General features: G+C 47.5%; 1 protein-coding gene across 1 annotated transcript in view; it reads left to right on the plus strand.

The window, feature by feature from the left end:
- Positions 1-9,126: 9,126 nt before the first annotated feature.
- The window catches only part of BOP1 (BOP1 ribosomal biogenesis factor), a 73,918-nt gene continuing 56,020 nt past the window's right edge, over positions 9,127-27,024 (plus strand). Inside the window, exons 1-5 of the mRNA XM_086966445.1 lie at positions 9,127-9,278; positions 14,716-14,833; positions 21,861-21,962; positions 22,499-22,711; positions 22,873-23,034. Coding sequence (XP_086822571.1) covers positions 9,154-9,278; positions 14,716-14,833; positions 21,861-21,962; positions 22,499-22,711; positions 22,873-23,034 — 720 coding nt within the window. The 5' untranslated portion in view covers positions 9,127-9,153. The remainder of the gene's footprint in view (positions 9,279-14,715; positions 14,834-21,860; positions 21,963-22,498; positions 22,712-22,872; positions 23,035-27,024) is intronic.

Below are 27,024 nucleotides of genomic sequence, written 5' to 3' on the forward strand. Positions count from 1 at the left end.
GAAATTGTTTTCACTGTATATAATGTTCACCACTTGAGCACCATGCACATCTGTCACCCATTTACGTTTATGTCTATTATTGATCTTGACAGTTTAACTTTGTAATGTATATATCATTTAATTAAGTAATTCTGGTCTAAGCTCGTCATGAGGCACGGTTGAGCTGCACTCCTGACGAGCTGAGCTCTTCACGGCCGTTGAAACGTTCGCACACGGGGATAATTTCCCCACTGTGCTGACCTTTCGAAAACGGGTGTGGCCTATTCATTAAGTGCTAAGACATTTGAGTAACGATCTTTGTGTGTTCGAGAGCTTTCCTTTTTGATTGCATTAAAAGCATCCTCAACTCACGTTTGTTCTACCCGACAGAACCACTTTTGTTTAACCATAACTTACCCAGGTTATGAGGGACACAGGGTCACCCCATTTTTCTTAACTCCCCATGATGTGGGGCCTCTCCTTTTGACAGTTCCGGGGGCCATGCTGGTCTCCACACGGGCCAGTGACGCCCCCTGTGCTGGGGCCAGGCCCCCCTCCTTTGGCAGTCCCGGGGGCCGTGCTGGTCCCCGCTCGGGTCAGTGCAGCGCTAATTTCACGTCTAATGGGAGCCGGCCGCGTCTGGGCCGCGTTTCACGCCTGCTGTGTGGCCGGGGTGATTCACGGGTTCCAGAGATGGTTCTGCTCCGAAGAGGAAACTATGGATTATCTGAAGCGGCTCCTCACGCCCCCTCCGTCGGGTCCTGGTCACGCACGGGGGTTGTGGTGAATCCCCTTCCCCCATGTGTGAGTGTCTTCGGTGCTGTGGCTCTGGTTACACACCGTTTGTGTGACTGCTCCCCTGCCCCCAAGAGTGCAGCACTATAACCCTGATACTCTGGGCCCCAGCTCCATTGAAGCCCGCGGTGAGGCTGCGCGGCGCCTCTTTCACTGGTGGCCTCACTGGTGGTGGTGTGCACGTCACGTGCGCAAGCATACAGCGAGGGATGGCAGCACTGATGTGGTGAAATGCGCCAAGCTCTCCCAGAGGCTCTGTTATTCTGTGCAACATCATCTCTTGCACAAGCAGGAGCTGTGCTGGTGACGTGGCACGCAGCGGATAGAGAAACGGGAGCTGAGGAAACACTACAGGTGTGCAGCAAGTAAGGCTTACTTAAAATGAATAAAATCAGCGAGAGTGCTGTAAGGAGTACCAGAACTCCCCACGGTACTATTGGGCTACGCTAGAAAGACGTGCGTCATGGAAGAGCTCCACGTGTGCTGCATGTGGTTGCTGGAGCTTCACTTTGTCACACAAGTTCTGATAGGCTGCAGCCTCTCTCTGCAGGTGAAGTACTACATGACGTGTGCAAGCCTCTTAGGGATGAGAACTGTGAAACTAGGAAGGGTCGGAGAAAGGAACTCGGCTGCACATCTAAATAATTGTGGCTCATGAGTGCCAGGCGTGAAATGTCACAACCTGCGGGAATGTTTTCACATTTCTACTATATAAGGAGGGAAAAATCCGGAGACTGCTCTGAACATTAATTAAAGTCGTCTCAATGTTTCTTCGATCCAAAACGTAAAAAATAAACCAGCCTGCACTCGCCGTGTTAGATGTTTAGAGTTCAAGCTTATTAAAATGTGTGTAGTCTGCGACCCTCACACATCTCTGCAGCTAGAGTTTGAGAGTCCTGGTGGTACACTGTCTCTTACACACATCTCTCACACATATCACTGCAGATACAGTTTGTGGGTCCTGGTGTCACACTGGGTCCTCCCTCGCACACACCTACAAGTCTGTGCCCTAACACCTGGTGTCTGCACCCTCGCACTCCTGGCACGTGTGAAGGTTCAGTTTGAGCAGATTGGAGGCACTGGGTGGCTTGGGCTCGCCTTTCACGTGCCCGCTGCCCAATCCTTGGCAGCAAACTGTCACCAAAAAAGAGGTTGGAGATTTCAGGGTTAGAACCATCCATTAGCACGGTACCCCTGAAAATGGCACCCCGTGAACTCAAACCTGATGGTGAAGCCCCAAGAAATCCTCTTACTTGACATGGGGCCTCAATTTGAGGCCGGGCAGCCTTTTTATTTATTCAAGTTAATATCATAGGGTTTAACCACATGGCTGCTGGGCGTTTCCCCCCCCCCCTGTGCTGGAAAATGCCATTTTAGTGGCACCATGACGAGCTCAGCTCGTCATCAGCACACGACACCCGTGGGTGATGACGAGCTGAGCTCGTCATCAGCATCGAAAGGGTTAAATGTCCTACAATATTCAGTAACACCTGGAAAAAAATATTACTTTTAGATTTCATTTAAAATAATAAATAGACGATAAAATTTACCCACAAAATATGTACAAATTATTAAATAGTACTAATTTGAATATGACATTGCATTATACTTGTTAAAATATATTCGAAAAGTAATTGTTAATTTGTTGTCGTTAATTGCATATGGGTTTATGATGTCCGGCCCGACTAGAGAAAACAGGCCTCTAATGTATCTGGGTTAAACTTCACGCAGGCTAACTTAGTTTCATCATTTGTAAATAAAGTGCTGCTGCTATGGTCATGTGAGCTGTAAGGTTTTTGATTTGAGTAAACAAGGTAAATCTGAGCAGACCTGTTCAATTCATCTGTCACTGTTTTCTAATTGGTTTGCCGCTAGACTTGAAAACTTTATCGCTTGTATGCCAGTTGGACTGTCGAGCCTCCTAAGCATTTTATGATGGCAGATTTGCAGGTCCTCGTTTGTTCTTGCTTCGGTTTTGGCCGTAAAAGGGTTTTCCGAATATTTAATCGTGCCAGACAGATACATAAAAGGTGAAGTGGTGACTCGCTTCAATGCCCACCAAGGCGCTATTCCGTACTGGGCCAGGACAGTTTCCATTTTGGGGTAAGGTCTTTAAATGGAAAAGCTACCAGTCTCAATGAAATTAGGTTCACATTTTTAGGTTTCGCCTCGTCGAGAGCTGCGCACTGCGCAGGCGAAATCTAATGTTAGAACAGTGTGGCTTGGGAATCCGCCCCTCTGTTCCATTGGCTAGCTCCATAAATGGAGGCTAGCCATTGGAACAGAGATCTGTCCGTCATGGCCGTACCAGATTCGTGGGCGTTCCCGCGATTTCTTCCCTCTGTGCGCGTCATCTCGGCGGTGGGCGTTTTTTATTTTTTTATTTTTTTTTTAAGGTTTTTCTTCATTCCAGGCCGACCTCCGCCGGAAGAAGTCCAGGTGAGTGCCCGTTCCCGCCCCCCCTCCCGCTGACCGTGTGCCGTTTCCCCCCCCCCCCTGCTGTCCGTGCCTTTCCCGACCCCCCCTCCCGCTGTCCGTGTGCCCGTAGGTGCTTGTTGTTACTTTGCTAATGCCATGACCCCGGGGTCTTGCGCAGTCAGCGTCCAATAAGAGTCTTAGCAGCTCGCAGAGCCCAGGCTCAGCGCCTGCCCCCGCTCCTGCCTTTTAAAGGGGATGCGGCAATCTGTGGCGTCCAGGTCTCTGCTCGAGCGTCCTCGGAGGAGAGCTCCAGGCAGAAGGACTCTGACGACACGACGAGGTGAACCTCCTGCTCCCCTCTGTAGAGTGCCAGTAACTGAGAGCGCAGAGAGCCCCAATGCAGGGTGAAGGGGTGGGGAAGGGAAGGGAAAGGTACCGCCCACTCAGGGGATCCCACTGCAGCCTGCACACTGAACTGATCAGAGTAAGGGTCTGTACACAGGAAGCACTGTTGCTTCACAGACCCTCCCGCATCCTCGCCCCACGCGACGGCAGCAAGGGACCACGATCACCTTTTTCAAAACGTACATTAAATGGAAGGTGGATCACTTTTTCTGATGACATAGTTCCTCTTTCAAACTTCTTCTAGTTGGGATGCCTTTCTGAATATCTTTATAGAAGGCATGGTAGAGTGCCCGTAAAAGTACTTTAGAGAGTCTTTTGAGTGTCAAAACCGCTCCTTCCCTTCACGCCTGAGGACGTGCAACGAGCCAGCCCCTTAGCCAGGCCCCGGGACTGAAGTGCAAGCATCCACCAGCACTGGAATAAAATCGTTTCACCAAATGCATTTCTGGGTTTCCAACGAAGGGGCAGTGCGAGTTACAGTGGCCTAACAGCATTATGCAGCTTTTACCAGCTCCCGGAGTCCTGCGACCCATGCCCAGCTGGGAGGATAGATTGAGCAAGTGTGGCTCGAGCAACAGATGTAAAAATCAAACACTGAAAGCTGGAGCCGCACGCCCGCTAGTGGAGAGAGAAGGGATCGGTACCACAGCATGATGAATTAAAGTAGAGGGTATTTTCCCATGGACACGAAAGGGATCGTTCTGTACTCCCCACATAGTGGGATTTGTAAAATGCTCACCTTTGAGGTGTTGAGGTTACAAGTCGGCACCTCTGTACCCAGAAATGCTTGTCACATGCCCTCACTACACTTCTATTGTCAGAAGAATTGAATCGACGTGATAGGAAAGTCCCATTTTACCTGATACCACACAACTGCCACTTACAATCAATGCCAGTCCCTAGTACTAATAAAGTTCAGCTACTATCATTTACCCTCCCCGGTGACTGTACCTGTTGTCAGCAAGAAGTGGCGGAGCCGGGAGTCCTGCCGAGTATCTGCATTCATTCCAGCTAGCACTGCGCTCTAACGCAAGACCTGTGACACCAGGCAGACTCCTTATTCCATATTTAAAGGCATGGTGCCTGATGACTTCACAGGCAGCGGAGCTACCTCAAAGTGTGTGTCTGTCTAGCTTCCAAAAACTTTTCCAGGGTGACTCAGGCACTCTCGCTGGAATGCCATTGGCACAGGGCACTTGCTACGTTTTATTACTATCTTTACCCTCAATGTTTAATAATAGCACGATTGGCATATTTTTATTAAACGTTTTTGGGAAAATTATGCAAATGGCCCTACATTTGGGAACTTGTGAGGACGATGAAAGGGCTCTGCATTTGCATAACGCTGAGACACCTCTTTGCAGGTTGAAGCAGCATGCGCTGATTGTGTCTGAGTGCCCTGTGTGTTTGTTGTCAGCTGAGCTGAGGTGTGCAGTGTACTCCAACCCCTTATATCGCACAGGGCCATCTTTCAGTATAGCACTGCGCACGGGAACGCGCAAGACCCCAGGGCGCTGGCACTTCCTTTCTCTGACTTACATCCACTCCCCATGAGTAGCCCTACTCCGAAGAAACGCACACAGATTCCAGTGAGCAAAAGTCAATATTAGCTGTCAGACCTAAACTTAGAGATGGAGGGAACCCAGCTTACACCAGAGACAAAAATACATCATAGCCTTGAACTGGCCCAGTGTTCATAAGGAGAAAAACGTTCCACGGACACGCTAAAAAGGTCAACATTGTGTCTTCTATGCACTTTAGCGGTTTTTTTCAAACTTGACTTTAGTGGACCCATGCCAGGATAAAATATTTCAAAAACCGTTATCAATAGCAGCGTACCTATCTTTAGCAGGCCTGCCCACATAGACGTTTATCCAGGTGCTAATTGCAACGCAGGATGCCAGACTCTTGAAAATTACATAAGTGCATCACCAGGTTACCAAATGTATTCCACCCTTATTTTCAAAACATTGCTGTCCAACTAAATGGTCCCAATCGTGCAAGAAGGTCATGTTTCTAATTTCGAACGCCACTGGCTGGCTCTGTGTGTGTGTGTGTGTGTGTGTGTGCGGCTGGCTGTGTGTGTGTGTGCGGCTGCTGTGTGTGTGTGCGGCTGGCTGTGTGTGTGTGCGGCTGGCTGTGTGTGTGTGCGGCTGGCTGTGTGTGTGTGCTGCTGGCTGTGTGTGTGTGTGTGTGTGGCTGGCTGTGTGTGTGTGTGCCTTTGTTTGTGTGTGGCTCTCTGTGTGGGTGCAAATGCAATAGGTCTCACATTTGCAAGAGATTAAGCTAATGGCAATGTAAATGACAATGCCATTTATTTATCTGTTTTCAAAACCAATACGTAAATACAAGTTTTGTCATTTACAATGCCAATAGCTCTAACTTTTCCAAAGGCGAAACCATTGCATTGTAAATGCTTGTTTGTCTTGAAACTAAAATGCACCGCACTACCCCCCGCAGCTGCTCTGCAGGACACACTCTAGGTGCACAACAGGTGTAGAGGTTTGGAGTGATCCCCTTCAACCCACAGCGTCCCCGAAGCTGCAGGGTGACTGATGAATCTGTAGGTTCAACCCACAACCTCCCCGAAGCTGTAGGGGGACTGGGGAATCTGTAGGCTCGACCCACAACTTCCCTGAAATCTGTAGAGTGACTGAGGATCTGTGGGTTGTAGTTCTGTTGATGAAGCAGGCGTTTCCTTTCTAGATTAGTAAGTGTGGTGTTTGGAACTCAGTTGTGCCAAGGATGTGCTGAGTATTTCAGTCTGTGCCTGCAGTGTTGGTTGCCTGTTAGAGTGTTATTTATGACCAAGGCTTCTGACTCCCCTCGCCTCCCCTCTGCACCTTTTATTTTTAGGTCTGGCTACAGACAGCTTTACCTGTGCCATAATGTTTTAATTGTTTTCTAAAAACAAATAGATGGGGCTACAGTTGCTATTTTATTTTGCACCGGGGCATTAGGCTTTTTTTTCCAATGCAGAGCACGAGGTGGTTTCATTTTAGGACAAGCAGCAGCTCGAACAGATTATTTGTTGAATATGAAAATCACCTTGAAAATTGAGCAACATTACTTGTATGGTATAAATAATTCTGCAAATGCCATATGATAGCGGAGTGTTCTATTTTAATAAAATGTTTATGCTAAAAGCACTACTTAAAAAATAGAAAAAAAATGACAATTACAGTGAGTATACCTATTTAGATAGGACATCAAGTAAGTTTTTCTTGAGTTATTTTGTGAGGCTTGTGATGCCTTTCATGGTGAAACTGCCCTTCCTAAGGTGGTGTGCTTGTACTTGAAATAAATATCCTTGCTGCTGATTCTTCTCTCGAGCAGGGTACTTACCGTTTAAGCCCAGCCGCCATCTTTGAATGGTGCCGCATCTGTAAGGTTTTACTGCAAGAAAGAGAACATCCACTTTCTTAAATCCACCATGTGTACAGTATGATCTTTATCTGGTCTTTTTTTACGAACCTGTGCATGTGCCACTTCGGTAGTATTTATTTTTTGGGCTCGTCTTTCGCTATGACCCTGTGTTTAGGTTGCCACTTAGGTACTCTACTTTTCTTTTGTAAGCCTATGTACGCTGTTGTATTATGTTCCTTTTTTTTCTTTATGCATTTGATCTGCTGCGAGCTGGGCCGGCTTTAGGACATTGCACCTGGGCACTGGGCGCCGACCTGTGGAGGCAGGCACTGACCTCGGGGGCTGAGCTGTGTTTAGCAATAACTTATGATTGGGGAGATGAGCGGCACTTTTGCCGGATGGTAGAGAGGTGGTCATGGGGGTGAAGGCGCCAAATAGGATTGTAGCACTGGGCGCCGCCAGCGCTAAAGCCGGCCCTGGCTGTGGGCCTGTGGGCTTGCCATTTACTTAAGGTACTCTGTCTCCCAAACACCTGATCTGTGTTGGCGCTGGTGGTGCAACAAGAAAGAGATGCGAAGACGCCTCACGTGCCAGAACAGTCCAGGTGAACTGATGCAGAGCCCTTTTGTAAACTGTTCAGATAACCCTCCCAGCTCATTTGGCAGAGTGGGGACTGCTACCTTCAAGTCAACCATTGTGTCAACCATGGAGGCCTTGGGCTGTAGAGATCTGCCACCCTCGGACTAGGGATGAACCAACCATGGAGGCCTTGGGCTGTAGAGGTCTGCCACCCTCGGACTAGGGATGAACCAACCATGGAGGCCTTGGGCTGTAGAGGTCTGCCACCCTCGGACTAGGGATGAACCAGGGGCCTTACTGAACTCCGCTGTGAGTCCAGTACGCTCAGTTAAAAGAAGATTAGACCACTGGCAGGAGACCGCACTCAGCCCCACTTCGAGTCTGCTTACCCGTACAGGCCAACATTTTGAAAAAGAGATCTTGAAAACAATAGTATCAGGGGCCTTCATTTCCCCTATTGATGTATGTTGGAAGGCAAGGCAGTTTTAGGTGGGAAACGGCTACAATAAATCCATTTTGGCTTTAGAAAATCCCAATTCTCCCCCTGAATCTTGCATGCATGCTTATTCTCAGGTAAGAAAAGGTTGGGGCGCTGGCGGGGGCCTCGCAGAGCTCAGCTTACAGGTGTTCTCCACTTGCCTGTTGTTTCTCATAATGGAAAGTAATATTTTAAAGTCAACAAGAGTAGGATTTGAATTTAGGAACCATAAATTTACATTTGCCCACGCCTTGTGTGATGCTTCACTCTGCAGAATATTGGTAATGCCTGACATTTGTGTTGCAGTATTATCCCTGTTTGTGGCCTGAGGCCTCATCTTGTAAGATGGGGGTAACCTGCTGCTTCGTTGCGTCAAGTCATTCTTTTACTCCGCCGCGCGCATCCAGGCTCCTATCCATGCACTTTTATTAACCCATTCATCAATGCTCTAAACCACTTACCCATCGGCACACTCACTCACTAATTATCCATGTACTCTCACTGATGAATCCTTTTATCCATGCACTCTCTCATCCATCCCGTTGTTCACACATTCTCGTCTTCACCCAAACTCGGGCACAAACTTGTTAATGGGCTATGAAGCAGTTTCACTTTTACCAGATGTGTTGGTTTTCCAATGCTTTTTCTCCTTTTCTGCTGTGGCCATTCTCATCCCGCTCCTTTCCTCTTTTATATTCTCTGATTTATGCTTTCTCACCCTTGTAATATACCTGCCAAAGTTCTTCAGGTTTTGGATAAACATTATTGAAGATGGAACATATATGGTTGTGTATATTTTATTTTTATTTGAATTTTCGGTGTGTTTGTCTGATATATCCATCTCTTGGCTCCCCAGAACTAAACTTTTTTCGGTGATGATGTGCAGTAGTTTCTTATCCATGACCTACCTACAGGTCCCCATTTTAGGAAGACGGGAGCTTTGCATTGTGATTGTCAGCAAACGTTGATGGGCTTCGCAAGTGTTGTTTTTAGGTTTTCACATTGTTTTCTGTGATCAATGCGCGTAAAAGAACTTACCTGTTTGAGGCATGTTTTTTGCCTGGCTCTAACTCCTGGTTCTCTCTGTTTTCTCTTCCACTCAGGATGTCCGCAATACCGTGGGTAACATCCCCATGGAATGGTACCAGGATTACCCCCACGTTGGATACGACCTGGAGGGGAGGAAAATCTACAAACCAATCCGCAACAAGGACGAACTGGACGAGTTCTTGGACAAGATGGAGAACCCTGACTACTGGTAAGAGTCGCTGGGCCTGGAGACCTTCTTCTGTTGAACACTTCTCCATTGCCTGGCTCTGCAGCACATGCAAGACCTTCCCATGTAGCCTCAACTCTGAGGCACCTGCTGTTCTCTGATGCCTAAGAACATCTCCTGTGTACCTGTACCCTCCACTTCTGGACTGAAATACCACAAAGGTCTCTCTGCCCTCTACTGCTAGACTTCACGTCACGGGGAACAGCTTCTCAATACCTCTGGTCCCTGGAATCACTACCACGAACCAGGGTCTTCGCCAACTGGGTCTAATGCACTTCTAAACTCTCCTGGTTCTGAGATTATCGCTCGTATTGCATTGCCAACCCCTAGCAGACTCCAAGGCATGGGAACCATCTCATACATACCCCCATTTTCAGCTTCTGCTCCTCGGCGAAGCGATGAGGGGTGGTGGAGATCAGGAGAAGGAGAGCTGGTAAAGAGGGTTGGAGGATTGTGAAGCAGTGGGAACAACAGTTTGAGGTGAAAAGGTCCATGGATAGTGCAGAAGGGGTGATGGAGTTGGGGCGTGGTTTAAATGGACTGGTAGGAAAGGAAAGATGGCCTAGTCGTTCTGAGGAGACGTGGAATGTAGGGAAAGGGTGGAGGGGCGCACTAGAGGCTGTTAAGTGGCATGGAAGTTAAGGGAGGAAAAAGTACCATCTCACTTTCTCCCCTCCACCTCTTCATCAGTCCCCGGCCACTGCAGTGTCTTCTCGGTTCTGTGTCCTCCAAGCCTCTATTTTGCCAAGCATCTACCAGCAAATGTTGCAACACATCACTCTTTCTTTACTGTCCCCTCTCCTTCCTCACCTCTTCTTTCCTTCTCTTCCATTGATCGCCGCCGCATCCCTTCTCAGCATTGCTCTTTCTTCCTCTGTTCTCTTGCATCGCTCTTTCTTCCTCTGTTCTCTTGCATCGCTCTACCGCTCTTGCTCATCACCTCTTCTCCTACTCTTGCTCTTCCTTCCTCACCTTTTCGGCACCTCTTTCTTTACTCTTCCTTGTGCTTCTTCTCTGACCTTTTCTACCATTTCGCTTCTTTAATCCCCTGGTCTCTTCGCATGCATCACTTTTCACTTTTTTCAGCTCTTTTCTGTCATCGCCTTTTCTTTGACCCTTCTCTACTGCAGCTTCTACTTCCTTGTCTCTTTTCTAGAAGTGTGGCTCACTGGTTAGAAGCGGCAGAGCCTGAAGCAGAGATCAGGCCCGGGACCAGGGTTCAATTCCCGACGCGGCAGGGTCTGGGGCTCAATGTCTGCGCACTCGATAATTCTCGCCTCAGCGCCTACTCTAATCATCGGTCTTACTCTGCAACTCTGGGCAATAGCTTGCTTAATCTCCACAACTGCCCCAAAAAATGCTGGGAAGCCTGGCTTCACCTTGGGGGTGCCCAGGAGGGGCATCTCACAGGGAGAGCCAGGAAGGGTTCCACCGCGGTATACAGCGCCGGGACGCCCCGTTGCTGGGGCAGCTGTGCGCTTTATAAGTATACTACATTTCCTTTTACATTCTACCATTGCTTCTACTCCTCTACCCCTATGCCCTTTCTCCAGCATCCATTTTCTTTCGTCATCTCTCTAATCTCCCTATTTCCATTTAAACCTCCTCATTCATCCCTTTATCACCATGGTGCTTGTTTATGAAATATTCTGGTATCCCCGACCCATCCACCCTTCTCCCCCGGATGGGTAGAAAGTGCCTCAATGACTAGCTGTTCTTTTCTCATTCACACCCCTGTTGCAGTCCTGATTCGAGTCTGTTCACATTTTGTTGGCAAAAAAACAGCGAAATGTCAACAAGAAAATCATATTTACATACCATCAGCTCCTTAAAGACCAAGATGAGAGCACCTTCCCTCAAAAGGTGCAACAATAAGTCCTCTGAATACCCGAGGTCTTCGAATAACCACTGTCCAAACGTAGCCCTAGATGAAGCAAAACCTGGTTACTTCCAAAGCCTTGTCACCTCTCTAAGCAAGCGCAAGTTGAGGGAGGTGGGGGGGTTCTAAGAAAAACTTCCTCTTGATTTCACACACCCCTGTCTGTCACAGCTCTTGCTCTTAATGTCCGCCCACAATTACCACCATACATGAAGCCCTTGCCTTAATACTCCCGCTTATCGTCCTGCCTGAAAAATCTGTATATTGGTGGAACTTAAACCTCATGGGAACAGTCCAGCCCGAACTGCACAGGCACAGGGTCAGACTGATTTGCATATGGCCATGTCTGAACTGGGGTGGGGTGGAGTGCAAAAAAAGATGGATTTAGGCCCAGATCACTGTACTGGGGTGAATGTATGACATTGTTCTGCATTCTGTCCATCAACTGTGGTTTTTGCATTTGTCACCCCGAGTGGGATGGGTATGCTCAGACGTGAGTCCCATGCACTCCACACCACTGGGTAATGCCAGAAACCGGTCCTCGGAAAGCTTGTTTCCGGTCCAGGGAAGGCATGGCTTGGCAGTTCGGGCTGGACTGTTCCCATTAGGCACTGATTTGCATATGGCCATGTCTGAACTGGGGTGGTGTAGAGTGCCAAAAAACGATGGATTTAGGCCCAGATCTCTGTACTGAGGTGAATGTATGACATTGTTCTGCATTCTGTCCAGCAACTGTGGATTTTGCATAAACCTATATCTGGACACATTTGCACCTATAAGTCAATCCTATGGCAGGCCTTAACAATCCTGGAGGCAGAGTGCTTGGTTTTATGTGAGATGGTGCTCAAGCATGAGCTGAGCCTGTCTTCAGCTTTCGGAACCAAGTCCTTATAGCTGTTCTGGGCGATTGCCACACCATATACTCTTAAGTGCATTATGAACCTCGCGGTTATAAACTAACTATGGTTTGGTTTTATCAAAACATGTTGTGTAAGGTGTCATACGCTTTGGAATACTACTCCCTCGCCAGTCCTGACGACGGGGGTAGCATTCCACTTTTCTAGAAGGAGAAGACATGTTACTTTCCTTAAACGCGGTTAAATCTAACCAGAGCCTCAGCATCACAAAATGGATGCTGCTGCCACAGACACAAGTCTGGCCTCCTGCTGCTGACCGAAACTCCGGCAGGGGAGGCCTAGACAAAAGGTTTCCTGTCACAGGGAGGTGCTAGCACCACCCAGACAGGAGATAGTGGATTGGGGCAGGGAGGGCTGAATGAAACTAGACACTACCTGGGGCACACAAGGTGTCCCATGCAAAGTCCAGTTCAAACCAGTGCTGGGGCACTCCAGCCCCAGCTCTGGCGCAAAACTAGACAAAGGGAAAGGGGTGTAACCACCCCCTTCCTGGGTCCCACCCATAGGATGGACCTAGCAGGAGATCCAGCCCCTTGATTTGGAATAAAGGTAGGAGCTGTGCCCATAGACAGTAGATAATCCTGACTGAAACTTTGATACGAAACTCTGGACCCTTCGACATCCTACTCGACGTAGAAGACTGAAGAATCTCCCTTGTGGTCAAGGAGTGACCACCCTGCACAAGCAGGCACCATCAGCGCTCAAAGGTTTTCTTTGTTGTTGCTCCCGCCGGAGCTCGAACGACAGAGACCGACAAGACCTGGACTCCCAGACTTCCAACAGCCCAATCCACAGTCCCAGCAAAGCTGAGACCCGTGGGGGCGACGTTAGACGTGGGACCGGCCATCTTGGAAAGCCAGCGAAGTGCTTCCTGTGCAGCTCCCGAGGCACCCTCGAAGCTGTGCATTGGGGCTTGAGAAGCCCCAGCCCCGAGCAGCCTTTGCACCAAAGATCACCTCTCCACACTCAGAGTGCTGCGTGGGGCCATTTTGCAATTTTCCTGCTCGACGCGTTGTCCGGTCACTTGCCCGTTGGCTAGTGGCCTCTGTGACGAAGAACCTTCGAATTTTCACTGCTGGTCTGGTTGCTCCAGACTGGCCCTTGCTCCCCTGAAAAGGAGCAGCCGATCAGACCTTGCCGGTCTGATCCAGAAGCCATCTTCGATTCCTGCGTGGGTTGCATTTGCCAAGGACTGTTGACTCCGATTCGAGAACCGACACCGCCGACAGCAAGAGCCTTTGTGGGACAGTCCGTGTCTACCTCCTGGTCGTCGTCGATATCTCCTGGTCCACGTGGCAGCGGAGACCAGCTTCACGACATCACTTGGTTCCTTCCTGGTTCCATCCTGGTCACTGGCTAGCGACCCAGACTCTGTCCACTCTGCTTTCAGGTACTCTACATCTTCGACCACCCTTGGATCCAACCGGACTCTTCTTTCCTGGTCGCCTGCAGCATCTTTTCCTCCAGGCTCCATAGAACTCCACGACGAAATCCGACTCACTTTGACACCTATGCACCCGCTTCCTGTGGGTGAGGTAACGAGAGTACTCCGGTGCTCCTGTAGTGGTTTATACCTCTAGTGTACTAGTTTTAAGTGGTTAAGTTCTAGTCCAGTCCACTCCCAAATCAGTAACTTTCTAACTTTTACGCACCATTGACTTCTATTGGTAAACGCGTGTGCCTATAGACACTGTACCCGCATCCTGTGGGCCTCCCCCTACCTAACCTTCGTTAGTCCCCCAGCGATTCTCAAGGCCCTAGGCCATACCATTGTTCGTGACGTGGTTCTCATACCACTATTTTAGTATATGGTTTGAGGGGCCACCCGGGCCTATCCATATTTGTGCAACCTTTGGATGTTATATGAAGTTCTTTGTTTAACGCTTTTGCTTCTGTCCTCATAAAGAGTACAGGGGATTATTCTAGTAATAAATGCATATATTTTATAATATATAACTTGTGTGGTGTCCTTTCATTTGATGTTAAAAGGATTGCATATGGTAAAACAGCTGGCTTCACATGCCCTCTTGAGTTTAGCCTAAGCCTAAGACTGCTTTGTCCATGCTACCCCTAGGATAGCTGGTCTATAAGATTGATTTACAACCAATCACCATAAGGGTCGTTTGGACTGGTGCACGGTGCTCACTAGAATAGTGATCATCATATACCAGGCCAACTTCTCACACCCATCTTCGCAAGAAGCCTCAAAACCTGGCTCTTCGACAGACCCCCATCTTGATGGTATGAAACCTGCACCCCCACCTCCCCTCTCAGCGCCGTGAGACCCTTGCGGGTGAGTAGTCGCGCTTTAACAAACACCTGATTGATTGATCTCTGGGTATTACCTTTCCCATGTTCATGTCTCACCTGAATCAGTATGCATGTCAATCTCCTCTGGCATCTCTTACTCTCCTATAGCGCTCCATCTTCAATCTTTCTGGCTCCACTATCTGCTTGTCCCTTCTTCCAAATTGCTCACTTTATTCCAGTGCTCCTCTAAAACCTGTATCCTTTTGCCCTCTCCATTTCCTTCCTGACACCCCATTCCTCTTTCCTTTACTTACTTTTCATTGTTCATGATTTACCATAAACCCCTGCTTTTTAATGTGCATCATCCATACAGGCGGACAGTTCATGACAAGATGACTGGAGCTGATATCAAACTGACAGACGAACAGGTCGACCTAGTTCATCGTCTTCAGAAAGGCCAGTTTGGAGATGTTAACTACAACCCTTATGAGGTAAGCTGAATTCTCAATGACAGTCCGTTAATACAGGGACTTCATATAATATTTCGGCACAGTGTGCTTCATGTAGACCTGCATCAGGATGGGAGTGGACTAGGGAAAAGGTAAATCGATTACACTGCAACAGTCCATAGATTTGTAAGAAGTCTGCTGGGCTATACCTTTTTGGTCTCGCCTAGCGATGCAGCGCCATGCGTTGCTCGCTAGCGAGACTTATTGTCGCTGTGTAGCTAGCGAAGTGGGACATGAGATGTGCACTTATTGTCGCTGTGTAGCTAGCTTAAAAACCCATTGCAGACAATGGCTGTGACCGTGCGCTTTAGGAGACACGCACTGTGAACGTGCGCGCTTTAGGAGACATGCGCTGTGAGCGGCTCACGTCTCTTCTCACGCTCTCCCACACTTTCACTTTCACAGCGCGTGTCTCCTAAGGCGCTCGGTCACAGCCATTGTCTGCAATGTGTTTGGTGAGCTCGTCCGCAGGGCCGCGCACGCAGCAAGGACATCTTGGCTTTTATGAGGACGGGCGGGTGGGGGCTGTGCTGGCTGGTTAATGGGTGCTCGGGGAGACAACTCATGCCATGGACGGGTGAGGCCTTCTGCCGCTCCGGAGGAAGAGCCGGGAACCACTGGCATTGTTTCAACCGGATCAGCGATAAAGTAAGTTACCATGTTGAGTATGTTAATGAGACCCATGCAGCTATTTCTGTAAATACATTTGAACTGAATCTCTTGGTGCCTTTCAATGTAATGTATGTTCCCTGTTTGATACAAAAAATGTGGGTATATCTATAATTTGTTGATATCTTCCCTGTGGTGTTATTTGATTGTCGTTGTCAACATTGACATCATACTTTGCTTTCTAGTGGACTCATTGGCCGGGAAACACTTTCAGTACACAGCCTCATGATTTGGACCATGGCATGCCACGACATCAACCAACCATTGCAAATGCTTCTTTATGTCTCTCAACGAGAGTCTATTTACTACATTTCTGCAAACTCAAAACACGGAAGACAGCGAGGACAGTACATGGTGAATGCAGAGTAAATGAACAAGGGGGTTCCCTCTGGGTAAGGGTACGCAACATGCGGTCCCACCACACACAAAGTGTTAAAGAGCTTCTGTAGTATCCCAACAACATCACGTTGTTACTTACTGTGTCGCTTCTGGAGTTGAAATGCTGGAACACGAAGGTGCCAAACAAGAACCCGGAGATCACGGCGCCGGTAGTCTCCCCTTCCGTCATCCTTCAGCGGCTATTGAACACCTGGGTGCTCTGCCTATTCATCCTTCTACGGTTTCCCCCATGCGGCTATCTTTCGGGGTCCCCCATCCAGCTGTGGAAGAGGTGCGCTGGCACTCGCAAGTCGCACCAGTCCTCCTAGGGGCGGGCAAATCAGAGCAGCAGGGCGGTGCCTAACAGACAAATGGCATCAGAAGCGCTCACCAGGACGCTTGCAATACGGAAGGCTCAGGGCTTTAAGTGGGATTAAAAAACTGGGGGGTCTCTCAAAGGGGTGTTGCCAGTGTAATTAGGGGCATGGCTTTAAAACGCAAAAAATCTGTGTTTAGCATAGTGTGCCGCCCGATTTGTATTTGGCTGTTTGTCATTTTATCCAGATATATGATACAACAAGTAACATCATACCTACAACAAGTAAGGACTATTGGCTTTGTCAATGTTATGTTATGTTATGTTATCAGCACTTTTATAGCGCACAGCTGCCCCAGCAAATGGACGTCCCGGTGCTTTGGACGGGCATAAAAGACATAACACAAAATACATCAGAGAATCAGGAAGCAGGAAAGGGAAATGCTAAAGTACAGAAGGGAACAGATAGGTTTTAATAGCCCTCCTGAAGTCAAGCAACTCATCCAGTGCACGAATTTGGGATGGAAGTGAGTTCCATAATTTAGCAGCTAAAACACGAAAGGATCGTCCTCCGGCTCGGCAGAGCTTGAACCGCGGGACCACAACCAGGTTTTGACCCAAAGACCTCAGGGAACGAGAAGGAACATAGGGAATGAGAAGATTCTCAAGGATCTGGGGGGAGGACAATTTGAGAATCTTAAAAGACAGACATAAGGTCAATCCGTTGCGCCATAGGCAGCCAGTGTAGCGTCCGGATAGTTTCTTTCACGGAGCAGAACCTCGGTAGACCCACCAGGGCTCTGGCGGCAGCATTTTGAACACGCTGCATCCGGGCAACTTCTGCATGATTGGCCCCCAACAGGAGCGACCTGGCATAGTCAAGCCTTGATAAAATAATAGCCTGCATAATCAGCTGCCTAGTAGGGGCGTCAAAAAATTTCAGGATGGGCCTAAGCCCTCGCAAAATCCCGAAACAGGTAGCTGCCACTTTTTTTGTCTGGCTGCAGAAGCTGAGGGTAGAGTCTAGCCAGACACCTAAGTTTTTAACCTTCGAAACTGGAGTTGGAGTGACACCTAGCTCTGAAGGCCACCACTTTTCACCCCAAAGGTTACTATGTTTGCCCACGATCAGGACCCTTGTCTTCTTAGCATTAAGCTGAAGACAGTTAGCTGCCATCCAGCCCGCTACTGCTAAGAGACCGGCCCCGAAATTTGGGGGCATCAAGGTCGGACCTCCCACTCAGTGTCACCGCCAGCTACGTGTCGTCAGCATAGGAGACCATAGTCATGTCCCAATGCTTGGCGACCGCAGCCAGTGGCTGCACATAAAGATTAAACAATGTGGGGCTCAATGCCGATCCCTGAGGCACTCCCAGTTCGAGCGGGTAGCATATAGACTCAAAGGGTGGGGTTGCAACCCTGAATGAGCGATTGGCTAAAAAAAAAAACGAAACCAGTCCAATGCTATGCCAGAGACACCAGCCTCTTCCAGTAGAATCGTGTGTGAAACCGTATCAAACGCGGCACTGAGGTCAAGTAACACCAGTGCCACAGTCTGATCGGAATCAAGCACGGACCGCAGATGTTCCGTCATCGAGAGTAAAGCTGTCTCGGTGCTGTGGCCAGCGCGAAAACCATTCTGGGAGGGATCCAAGATTTTAGCCCTCTGTAGATGTTCAGACAGAATACCATTGACATGGGCCTCAGCAACCTTCGCGACCCACGGGAGCAAAGAGATTGGTCGGTAATTCTCCAGTTTGAGGGGGTCCAACGTGGGTTTCTTTAGAATCGGGGTGACAAAAGCCTGTTTCCATTTAGTTGGAACAGTACCTGAGGAAAAGGACAAGTTGATAAGATGGCGCACAGGAGGGAGGCAGAGAATAGATGGTTCCCTGAACTGCGCCGGTCTGAGAGGGTCGGCAGGAGACCCAGATTTTACTTTAGTAGCCAACCCATTAAACACCTCCTCCGACAGGCCAGGGATAGTCGAAAGAACCACATTCGTGGAGGGGTTGGATCTCTGAGCCTCGCTCGAAGGGACAGAGCTAGGAAAAGAACTATAGATAGCCTGAACCCTTTCAAGGAAAAAGGCCGCTAGATCTTCATAATGAGACACTGAACAAATTTCAGCTGTAAGAGCTCTTTTCGCAGTCAGGTCTTAAGGACTTTAAAGATCAATTTCGACGAGTTGGAACTGTTTTTAAACTCTTTAGAGTAGTAGGCCGCACGGCCCTGTGATAACTTTTAACTTTAGTGAGGTATGCAGTCTTTTTCCCAACTTCGTAGGTTTTCCGCCAGCCCCGTTCCGCTTGTTTTTTTTAGCGGCAACAGGGTACTATCATACCATGTACTTGGTTCTAAGGAGCGACATTTGCTCCACGTGGCCGGGATCAGAGCATCTAGAGCCCGGATAATCCAAGCACAAAAAAGATCATAGCCGGATTCCACCTCGTTAAGGGGACCAAGCGGATTTTCAACAAGTAGACTGTGGAAGTCTTCAAGCTTTAATTTTTTCCAGGGACGTTTAAAAACGACTCTATCTAACGGTTTAAAAGGGAGGTCTCTGATCGTAAGATACAATTTCACTAGAAAGTGTGCGGACCAGGCAACTGGGCTTGGCTGCGGCACCTTAGCTCCCGGCAGATTCGAGAATATTGGATCCAATATATGTCCACCCACATGTGTAGGTTAAGTGACCAGCTGACTTAGCTGCAGTGCCACTAAATCTGCAATAGTACTGCTTATCGATGGAGTATGGTGACGATCAAAATGGAGATTGAGATCTCCGAGGATACTAAAATTGGCAGAGCCCATTGCAAGGGAGCTAGCCGTTCCAGGAAGAGCTTTCCTAAAGGCATTATCATTGCCAGGCGGACGATAGATCAAGAGGCCGGAAAAGGTAAAATGGTGGCTGACCTTGACACTAAAATGTGCACTCTCGCAGCCATCCAAATTCAATACCTTCCATACACAAGGATAACAAGACTAAACTACCATAGCAATGCCCCCACCCGTAGAGTTGCGATTATGGGTGTAGATGGAATACCCCGGCGGGAGTGCCAGATTCACTACTGCTGTGGCCTCATCCTGCAGCCACGTTTCAGTCATGAGGAAAACATCTGGGACCTCCTCCAAAATGAGATCATGGATCGCAGAGTGATGTTTAACCATCGATCTCACATTGAGATTACAAGATAATAAGTTCTCGCGGGGTCACAGGCCCTATATGTGGAGATTCAGCAGGAGAGAGCTCAGTAAGAGCTGAGATAGGGATTGGGGTCTTAAGTAAAAAGTTGCCACTTGAGAACCTGTAAGGACCACACAGCTGGTCAAAGGGCCCAAAGGCACAATGTGGGGGCAGCTGTCTAATGGTCAGCAGCTCCTCCCTGGAATATTGACCTCCTAACATCTGAGGTGCCAAGTCCCTGGCGCTTAGCGCTGACGGACGCAGACAAGCATGACTCTGGCTCAACTCCGGCGCGAATACGGCGCGCCTGCTGCGCGTCACCGCTGCGCGTTTCCATGACAGGTATAAGTAGAGGTCCGTGAGTATGCCTGGAACACTGGAGCGCTCACCAAGATGGTGCCCGTCAAGTGTCCCAGCCTACCCCCAAGATGGCTGCAGAATCGCCGTGTGGGAGCAATGGTTATTAGTTGCATAAGATAACAATCATTTGCAATGCAATAGGTCTCGCTTTTGTGAGAGTTTAAGCTATTGGCATTGTAAATGACAATGCCTTTCATTTAGGTTTTAAAAACCAACACGTAATTAAAAGGCATTGCCATTTACAATGCCAATAGCTCAAACTCGCACAACTGCAAGACCTGTTGCATTGCAAATGCTTGTTTAAAATAGTCACCATTGGGCTGCTGGTAAAGGTAAAATAGAAGTCAATATAACTTGAAGTGCAATAGAATGAGCCTGTTCAGTGGAGTGAGACAAGGGTGTGTTCTATCCCCAGTATTTATTTTATAGATTAATAAACTCTGTCTCTCTGAATACCATAACTCAAGTTGTTCCCTATGCCAATTCAGCTACTATACCTGTACTTTCATATTTTTATAATGCTGTGCTTCTTGCCTGAACCTACGTTGCTTGGTATGTGCTTTTCTACAATGTATGTCTGATCTTGACCTGTAACTAACTTTACTCCCACGCCATGGTATGTGGACATAAGCACTATTTGTTACTCACTCTCTGTATCAATAGGAATCGCTTGGAGAGTGTGTACAGATTTACATATCTAGGACTCGTGTTTGATTATAATGGATCATGAGCTGAAAATGTAAAGTACAGAAATGTCAAGTTTACATAAACCGTATGTTCTCTTTTTAGTGTTTGTAAGGCCATGGGAGGCAAACCGATCTCTTCTATTTCAGACGTATATAACAAATAATGTGTACCTACTGCTAGTTTTGGTCGTGGGATCTGGGGTTTTGCAGACTGTTGGGCATTGCAAGTGGAGGAGAATCGATTTTGCAGTTGTCTCCTCTCGCTTCTTCATTCATTTCCCCACTTCTTTTGACATAAAGAACTTGCCCGCCTTATTTTGAGGATCTTAAGATAGGGCCCCTGTTGTAATGGCTTTCAGTGTGGAACAACATTTGGGTCAATTTTAGCCTAAGTATACTTGGTGATTGTTTTCGATGTGAGTGGCCCTTGAACATTCCCTGACTTGAATATGTTAAGCAGAATTTTCAGATCTAGGAAAATCCTTCTTATTTGACAACCCTCTGACTATATGTAAAAATGATTAAAAAAATTCTGTGAAGCGTCTGTTTATCGACGGACGCTGTGCACTAAGGGAAAGCTTGGAACCACGAAAGCCCTTACTGAGGAACTATGATGTCCTAAAATCTTTGGTCTAGGGCCATATTGGTGTTACGTATGTAATAATTGGGAGACCACTCTGTTTACCCCTACCCTTACTGAGACTCTGTGAGCCCTTGCTCTACTTGTAAATACGAACCTTGTGGATCATAAAGATCCTGATACCTTGCTAGATAAAGAATACGTTCTTCAGAACCTATGGTGTGGTGTCTTTGTCGAGTGGTGCTAGCTCGGCGCGTATGATCCTAGATACAAGACTCTTCCCCAGAAGGGTCTCCCGCCAGTGCTCGGCTGCATTCCTGGAAGAGGTGGGTCACAGGGTGGTCAGGTCCATATCCTGCCCTTCCCTGGGATCGCCCCTTCTAACAAACTCCCCCCATTTCACTTAACATCATTCTATGAACTTTTAGATCATAATTGTTATTAGCTATTTTAAGGGTGCACAGTTTTAAGCAATGGAGAGATGCCCTTCGTTTCTTACAATTGTTGCCCAGTGCTGACATATGTTTTACATTGGGTAGTTTTCTTAAATCAGCTGGGTCTAATCGCAAATGTTTGGATTTTTCGATTGGGGAATATTTTACTTTTTAATCTTATTTATGTGGAATTTCAGTTGTATGGATATTTTGTATGAGACTTTTATGATAGTCTTTGACATTCGAATAAAGAATTGATTGATTGATTGAGTCGGTTCAGTAAATTACTTCAATGGTCAAGGCACCAGGAAAGGAGCTTGCTTCTCAGCGGCAATAAATGTGCTACAGAGATCGATACATAACCTTCAATGAACTAAAACCTTCTTGTTTCCCCCACAGCCTGCAGTAGATTTCTTTACTCATGAGATCATGATTCACCCGGTCACTAATCGCCCAGCTGACAAGCGGAGCTTCATCCCATCACTGATTGAGAAGGAGAAGGTAAGACCCTCATGGTAACTTCCTGAATGTCTTTAGATGTGGGATGAGAGAGACTGTTTAACAGGTCCTAGCCTCTGGGGTCTTCTTTAGTATGACCTTGGCATCGGCCAGGGAAAGGCCTCTGTCTGTTTGTTAATTACTGAGCCTGCTGCTTTAAAAAGTTTTGGTATCCCTGGGTGTATTGTATAAATCTCCTTGTAAGGAATGGGGAAGGTATGGATTCACATTAATTTTTATTAAATCTGCATCAAAGAATGGATTTAAGAGATTCATCCCTTGTGCAGAACATACTTAGCACATAGTTATTCATGTGGGAACTGAATTTGGGATCCAAAGGCTTTCTGGCCGGGAGTATGCAACAGGCCTAATATCCTGAGGTGCTGAGGGAGGTTGGTGATCGATGGTTTGTGTGCCAGGTGCAGAAACTAAAGGTTCATCTGAAGGTTGTTTTGGGGTAGGGCTCTGGAATCTAGAGCATGATCTTTCTTACAGCTTCACTCTCAGGAGGCGGTCTGATTTCTGATCCTCCCCTGCAGGTTTCCAGGCTTGTACATGCCATTAAGATGGGCTGGATCAAGCCCCGCAAGCCGAAAGAAGATGGCCCCCAGTATTACGACTTGTGGGCCAAGGAAGACCCCAATGCTATCCTGGGGCGACACAAGATGCACGTGCCTGCACCCAAGATGAAACTCCCGGGGCACGAGGAGTCCTACAACCCTCCGCCAGAGTATCTCCTCAGCGAGGAAGAGGTAATGGCTGCAAGCCAGGCCACTGATGGGTGCACACATTTCAATGCCACGCCTCCTTTCACCGGGGCTCCCTAAAATGAAAAGCGTATTTGCTCCTAATAGTTCTATAAAATGGTAGCGCTCTGTTCTCTTCCTCTGACCCTGTGATTTGTCCCTTCCAGAGGTTGGCCTGGGAGCAGCAAGAGCCTGAGGAGCGAAAACTCAACTTTCTGCCCCAGGCGTACAAATGCCTGCGCGCTGTCCCAGCATTTCCACGCTTCATCCATGAGCGCTTTGAGAGGTGCCTGGATCTCTACCTGTGCCCCCGGCAGAGAAAGATGAGGGTATGTTTGCTTCTTCATTTATTAAGAGCAGTGCTTCTCAAACTGTTTAGAACCACAACCCACTTACAAGAACTAGCACTCACTTTATTGGACATGAAGGATGATTCTTTTTTTAATTTTTCTTTTAGTGTAACTAATGCATTGTTTGGTAGTACATTGTCATTTACAGACAGCACATTTTCCATTAAAATTGTCCTTACTTGCATATCCATGCAGTTTTACTGATAACACTATAATACACACAAATGATAATTTGTGGAAATCTGGTTTCTGTGAATATTTGTCATTTGTGCTTCATCAATTAAAAGGGCCTTAATTGTTTGAATCTGATTTAAAATCTCAGTTTCAGCTTTTTTTTAAATTACCTTCCTTTTTGCTTTCATAATTGCTGAATGCATACAGTTCATTTACAGGTATTTACGTTTTATGTGTTTCAATAAAATAACACCCTAAGATTGTCATATAATTCACTTTAAAAACGCCTCACTTTGCAGTCGGAGAAAGAAAAGTAAAAACCCGTCCCAGAGGATAATCAGAAGACCTACTCACATTTCACTCACTTCAAAGTGCTGTCTGGTTGGTTGCGTGACAGGAGTTATTGCTACTTTAATGTGTCTGTTGCTTCCACCAGGAGGATGTTGTCCTCCTGATTTTGATACCACAGGAGGGTCACTGGGTTCAGTAAATGCATTTTCTTTTTTATAAAAACAAAAAGCAGGGTTCGAGTTTTTGAGGGTCTTGAGCAGGTGCCTGTGAACTTCTGACCTGGCAGTGTTCAAGGCTTCCTTGAGAAGGCTGCTATACAGGTGTTTTTTGGACTCACTGTACCGTGTTTGGGGATCAAGAGACCCCATCGAAGGACGTGAAATGTTCTTTGCCATGTTTGTTTCCGTCTCTAGTTTCAAGGCCTCATTTGTACTTGGTATTTACATTCTGTGGTCTCTGGACGGTCCATAACGAGGGGATCATTTCTGAAGGTAGACCCTAACCCTAGCCTCGTGAACCATGTGCGTAGTGCACCAAACTTTGGACTGGATTTGTTGATGTACCATGAATTGCTGAAACGACTATTGAGCGAGGTGGGAGAGCTGTCGCATATTTTAGTGCCCGGCTAGGGATGATTTGAAGTTTATATATTTCTGGTGTGAGGCGGTGCTGATGGTTACCGCGATCCATCCGTGATGAGTTCAGGTGCTTGTCACGTCGCAGTGGGAGCTCTTTTCTATCATTAATAGTTGAGGTTAGAATCTTCAACACTGCTTGTCCTTTGGTCAGAAGGCTATCCCTTACCCTCTCATGCTGTCCTACAGATGTATGTAATTTCTATAGCATACAGCTAGCTACAAAACATCTGCGTGTGTTGCCTGAGGAGTTGAGGAAGAGTGCAGGGCTTCAGCATCACAGGAAGTGGTCTACAGAGAAGAAGGGAGGATGCTACAATGAGGCTTACACTGAGGGTCAGGCAGCGAAGGCAGTGAGATCTGGGAATCTTTCAGGTTGGGGCGGCATCCAGGTGGTTGCCCTGTGACTAGGTTTTGCTATAGTAGTTTAGTTTTGGTCCAGCAAATCTAGATAGGAATTATTTCCATGATCTGTGGTTATCCTGAGAACCGGGAATGGGTCTTTCTCTTCCTGATCTACATTGGCTATCTGTGGTCTACACCAGGATCTAGTGTGTGGGGACGTGTGCACTGGCTCCAGAATTGGGTTATCCATCTCCTAGACTTAGATATAATCTGGTGGAGAAACCTCAAGATTATTGCTGTTTGGACCTCAAAAGGTCGGGGAGTTTCTCCTAAGTAGACTGGGTTATAGGGTGCTTTATAAATTAATGAGCAATAAAGGCAAATTGGGCAATTAAACTTTCAGGTGACAATATACAGAGGCAGAGAGTACAGATGGTTCTTAAAGACACCAGAGGTATGGAGGGAGTGGACATTTGGCAAACTCGAATCGGAAAACTGCTTTCTGGTACCTAGTTCCTGCTGATCAACGAACTGCATCTTTGTTTATAAGAAGATTTTAGGAGTAAAGCCTTATTTAATTTTAATTATTTTGTTATGGATTTTTTTTATCTCTTTTTCTTCTGAGCGTCTTTAAAGTGCTGTAAATATCCGGGGGTGTTGGGCAGGTAGAGGATTGGATGCCGTAAGTATCTGATAGAATGGTTTGTTGGCCTAGCACCCACAGTCTAAGCCAAACAGGTGGATTTTACGAAGTCTCTTCTACTGTGCCACAGCCTCGAACTGGACTTAGTATTTTGGTTGTCCTCTTGATTTGTGGAGACATACAATGTTCAATGTCCGGCCGACTGCCACATTACAAAGGTTCTGTTGAGGAGAGTGATCACTGGACTGCTGGTTTCTTTTTAATGAGTTATGCATTAAGTCTTGGCAAAGAACACAGATATATACAAACTTAACTGATGGTGTACTTGCAGTGACACATTCATTCCTTGCTCCCTTTCCCACTGCTGTGGCAGATCTTTGCCCCTTAGACAGACAGGCACACACAGACCCTCCTCCCACCTATCTCCACAAAACTCTATGGCACAGACCAACATATCCTGTGCCCACCCTATTTCATCCATACGCAGCAGCCCCTGCACATCTCCAAGCGTACATTCACATCAGTCTTGACCATCCAAGATACCCCTCGCACAAAGAGGTCGCACCGACCAACAACCTCAATGCACACTTTCTGTGATTTAGGACTACACCAGTGCTGCGAGCAGTACATAAATGCACAAGCAGTGCCACCCGCTTCCTTTCATGCGTCTGCCTTTTCCGAGCCCTTAACAAACAATGATTCAAAGAGGGCAATCTTGAGTTTATCAGAAGCAAGAAATCCGGATTGAGTCTCTTTAGTCCGAGGCGGTGGGCCTTCATCCATACCAGATTACGTAAAGAGTCTCCAGTGTCCTCAGGGCATCTGCTGTCCTCCTGAAGTTTGAGCCGAAGTTGGGTATCTTGAGCATACATTGAAAGCAGAGGGTGTGAGTCAAGGACTCTATATAGGCTATGAATAGGATCAGTGATTAGATTGGTTCCTGAGGATCTCCAGAAGTGAAGCTGCCGAGCACGATGTGCTAGTTAACCTTGTTTGAGACGAAGGTTGCTCACCACGTTAGCATGGTACCTTCGATATGCTTAGCTTCGTGAAGGCGGACGGTGTAGCCATAGGATTGCTGCATTGAAGGCTAAGGAGAGGTCACACAGCATGAGTGCTCATGCGTGCTGAACCTGATCTCTGGGTGCAAGCAGCTCTCTCCTACAACATCAGTGCCAGCATTGGGTGACAAGCCTGATGAGCTGCTAACGGAAAGATTGCAGGTATTGTCTTACTTTCTCCGGGGATGCATGATACTTCTGGGATGTGGAGTAAATAAGCAATCTGCTCCCCTCCTTAAACAAGCATTTACAATGCAACGGTTTCGCCTTTGTAAAAGTTAGAGCTATTGGCATTGTAAATGACAAACATTTTATTTATGTGTTGGTTTTGAAAACCGATAAATAAATGGCATTGTCATTTACATTGCCAACAGCTTAATCTCTTGCAAACGTATTGTACCCTACTGGAAGAGCTCAGCAGACCGCAATTACTACCACACACACACACACAGACCCAGAGCCAGCCACACACACACACACACACGAGCCACACATACACACCCAGAGCTACACACACACACACACACAGAGCCACACACACACACCCAGAGCCACACACACACACCCAGAGCCACACACACACACCCAGAGCCACACACACACACCCAGAGCCACACACACACACCCAGAGCCACACACACACACCCAGAGCCACACACACACACCCAGAGCCACACACACACCCAGAGCCACACACACACCCAGAGCCACACACACACCCAGAGCCACACACACACACACCCAGAGCCACACACACACACACACCCAGAGCCACACACACACACACACCCAGAGCCACACACACGCACACCCAGAGCCA

Source organism: Lissotriton vulgaris, chromosome 4_1, assembly GCF_964263255.1.
Source record: "Lissotriton vulgaris chromosome 4_1, aLisVul1.2, whole genome shotgun sequence".
Taxonomy (NCBI): Eukaryota; Metazoa; Chordata; class Amphibia; order Caudata; family Salamandridae; genus Lissotriton; species Lissotriton vulgaris.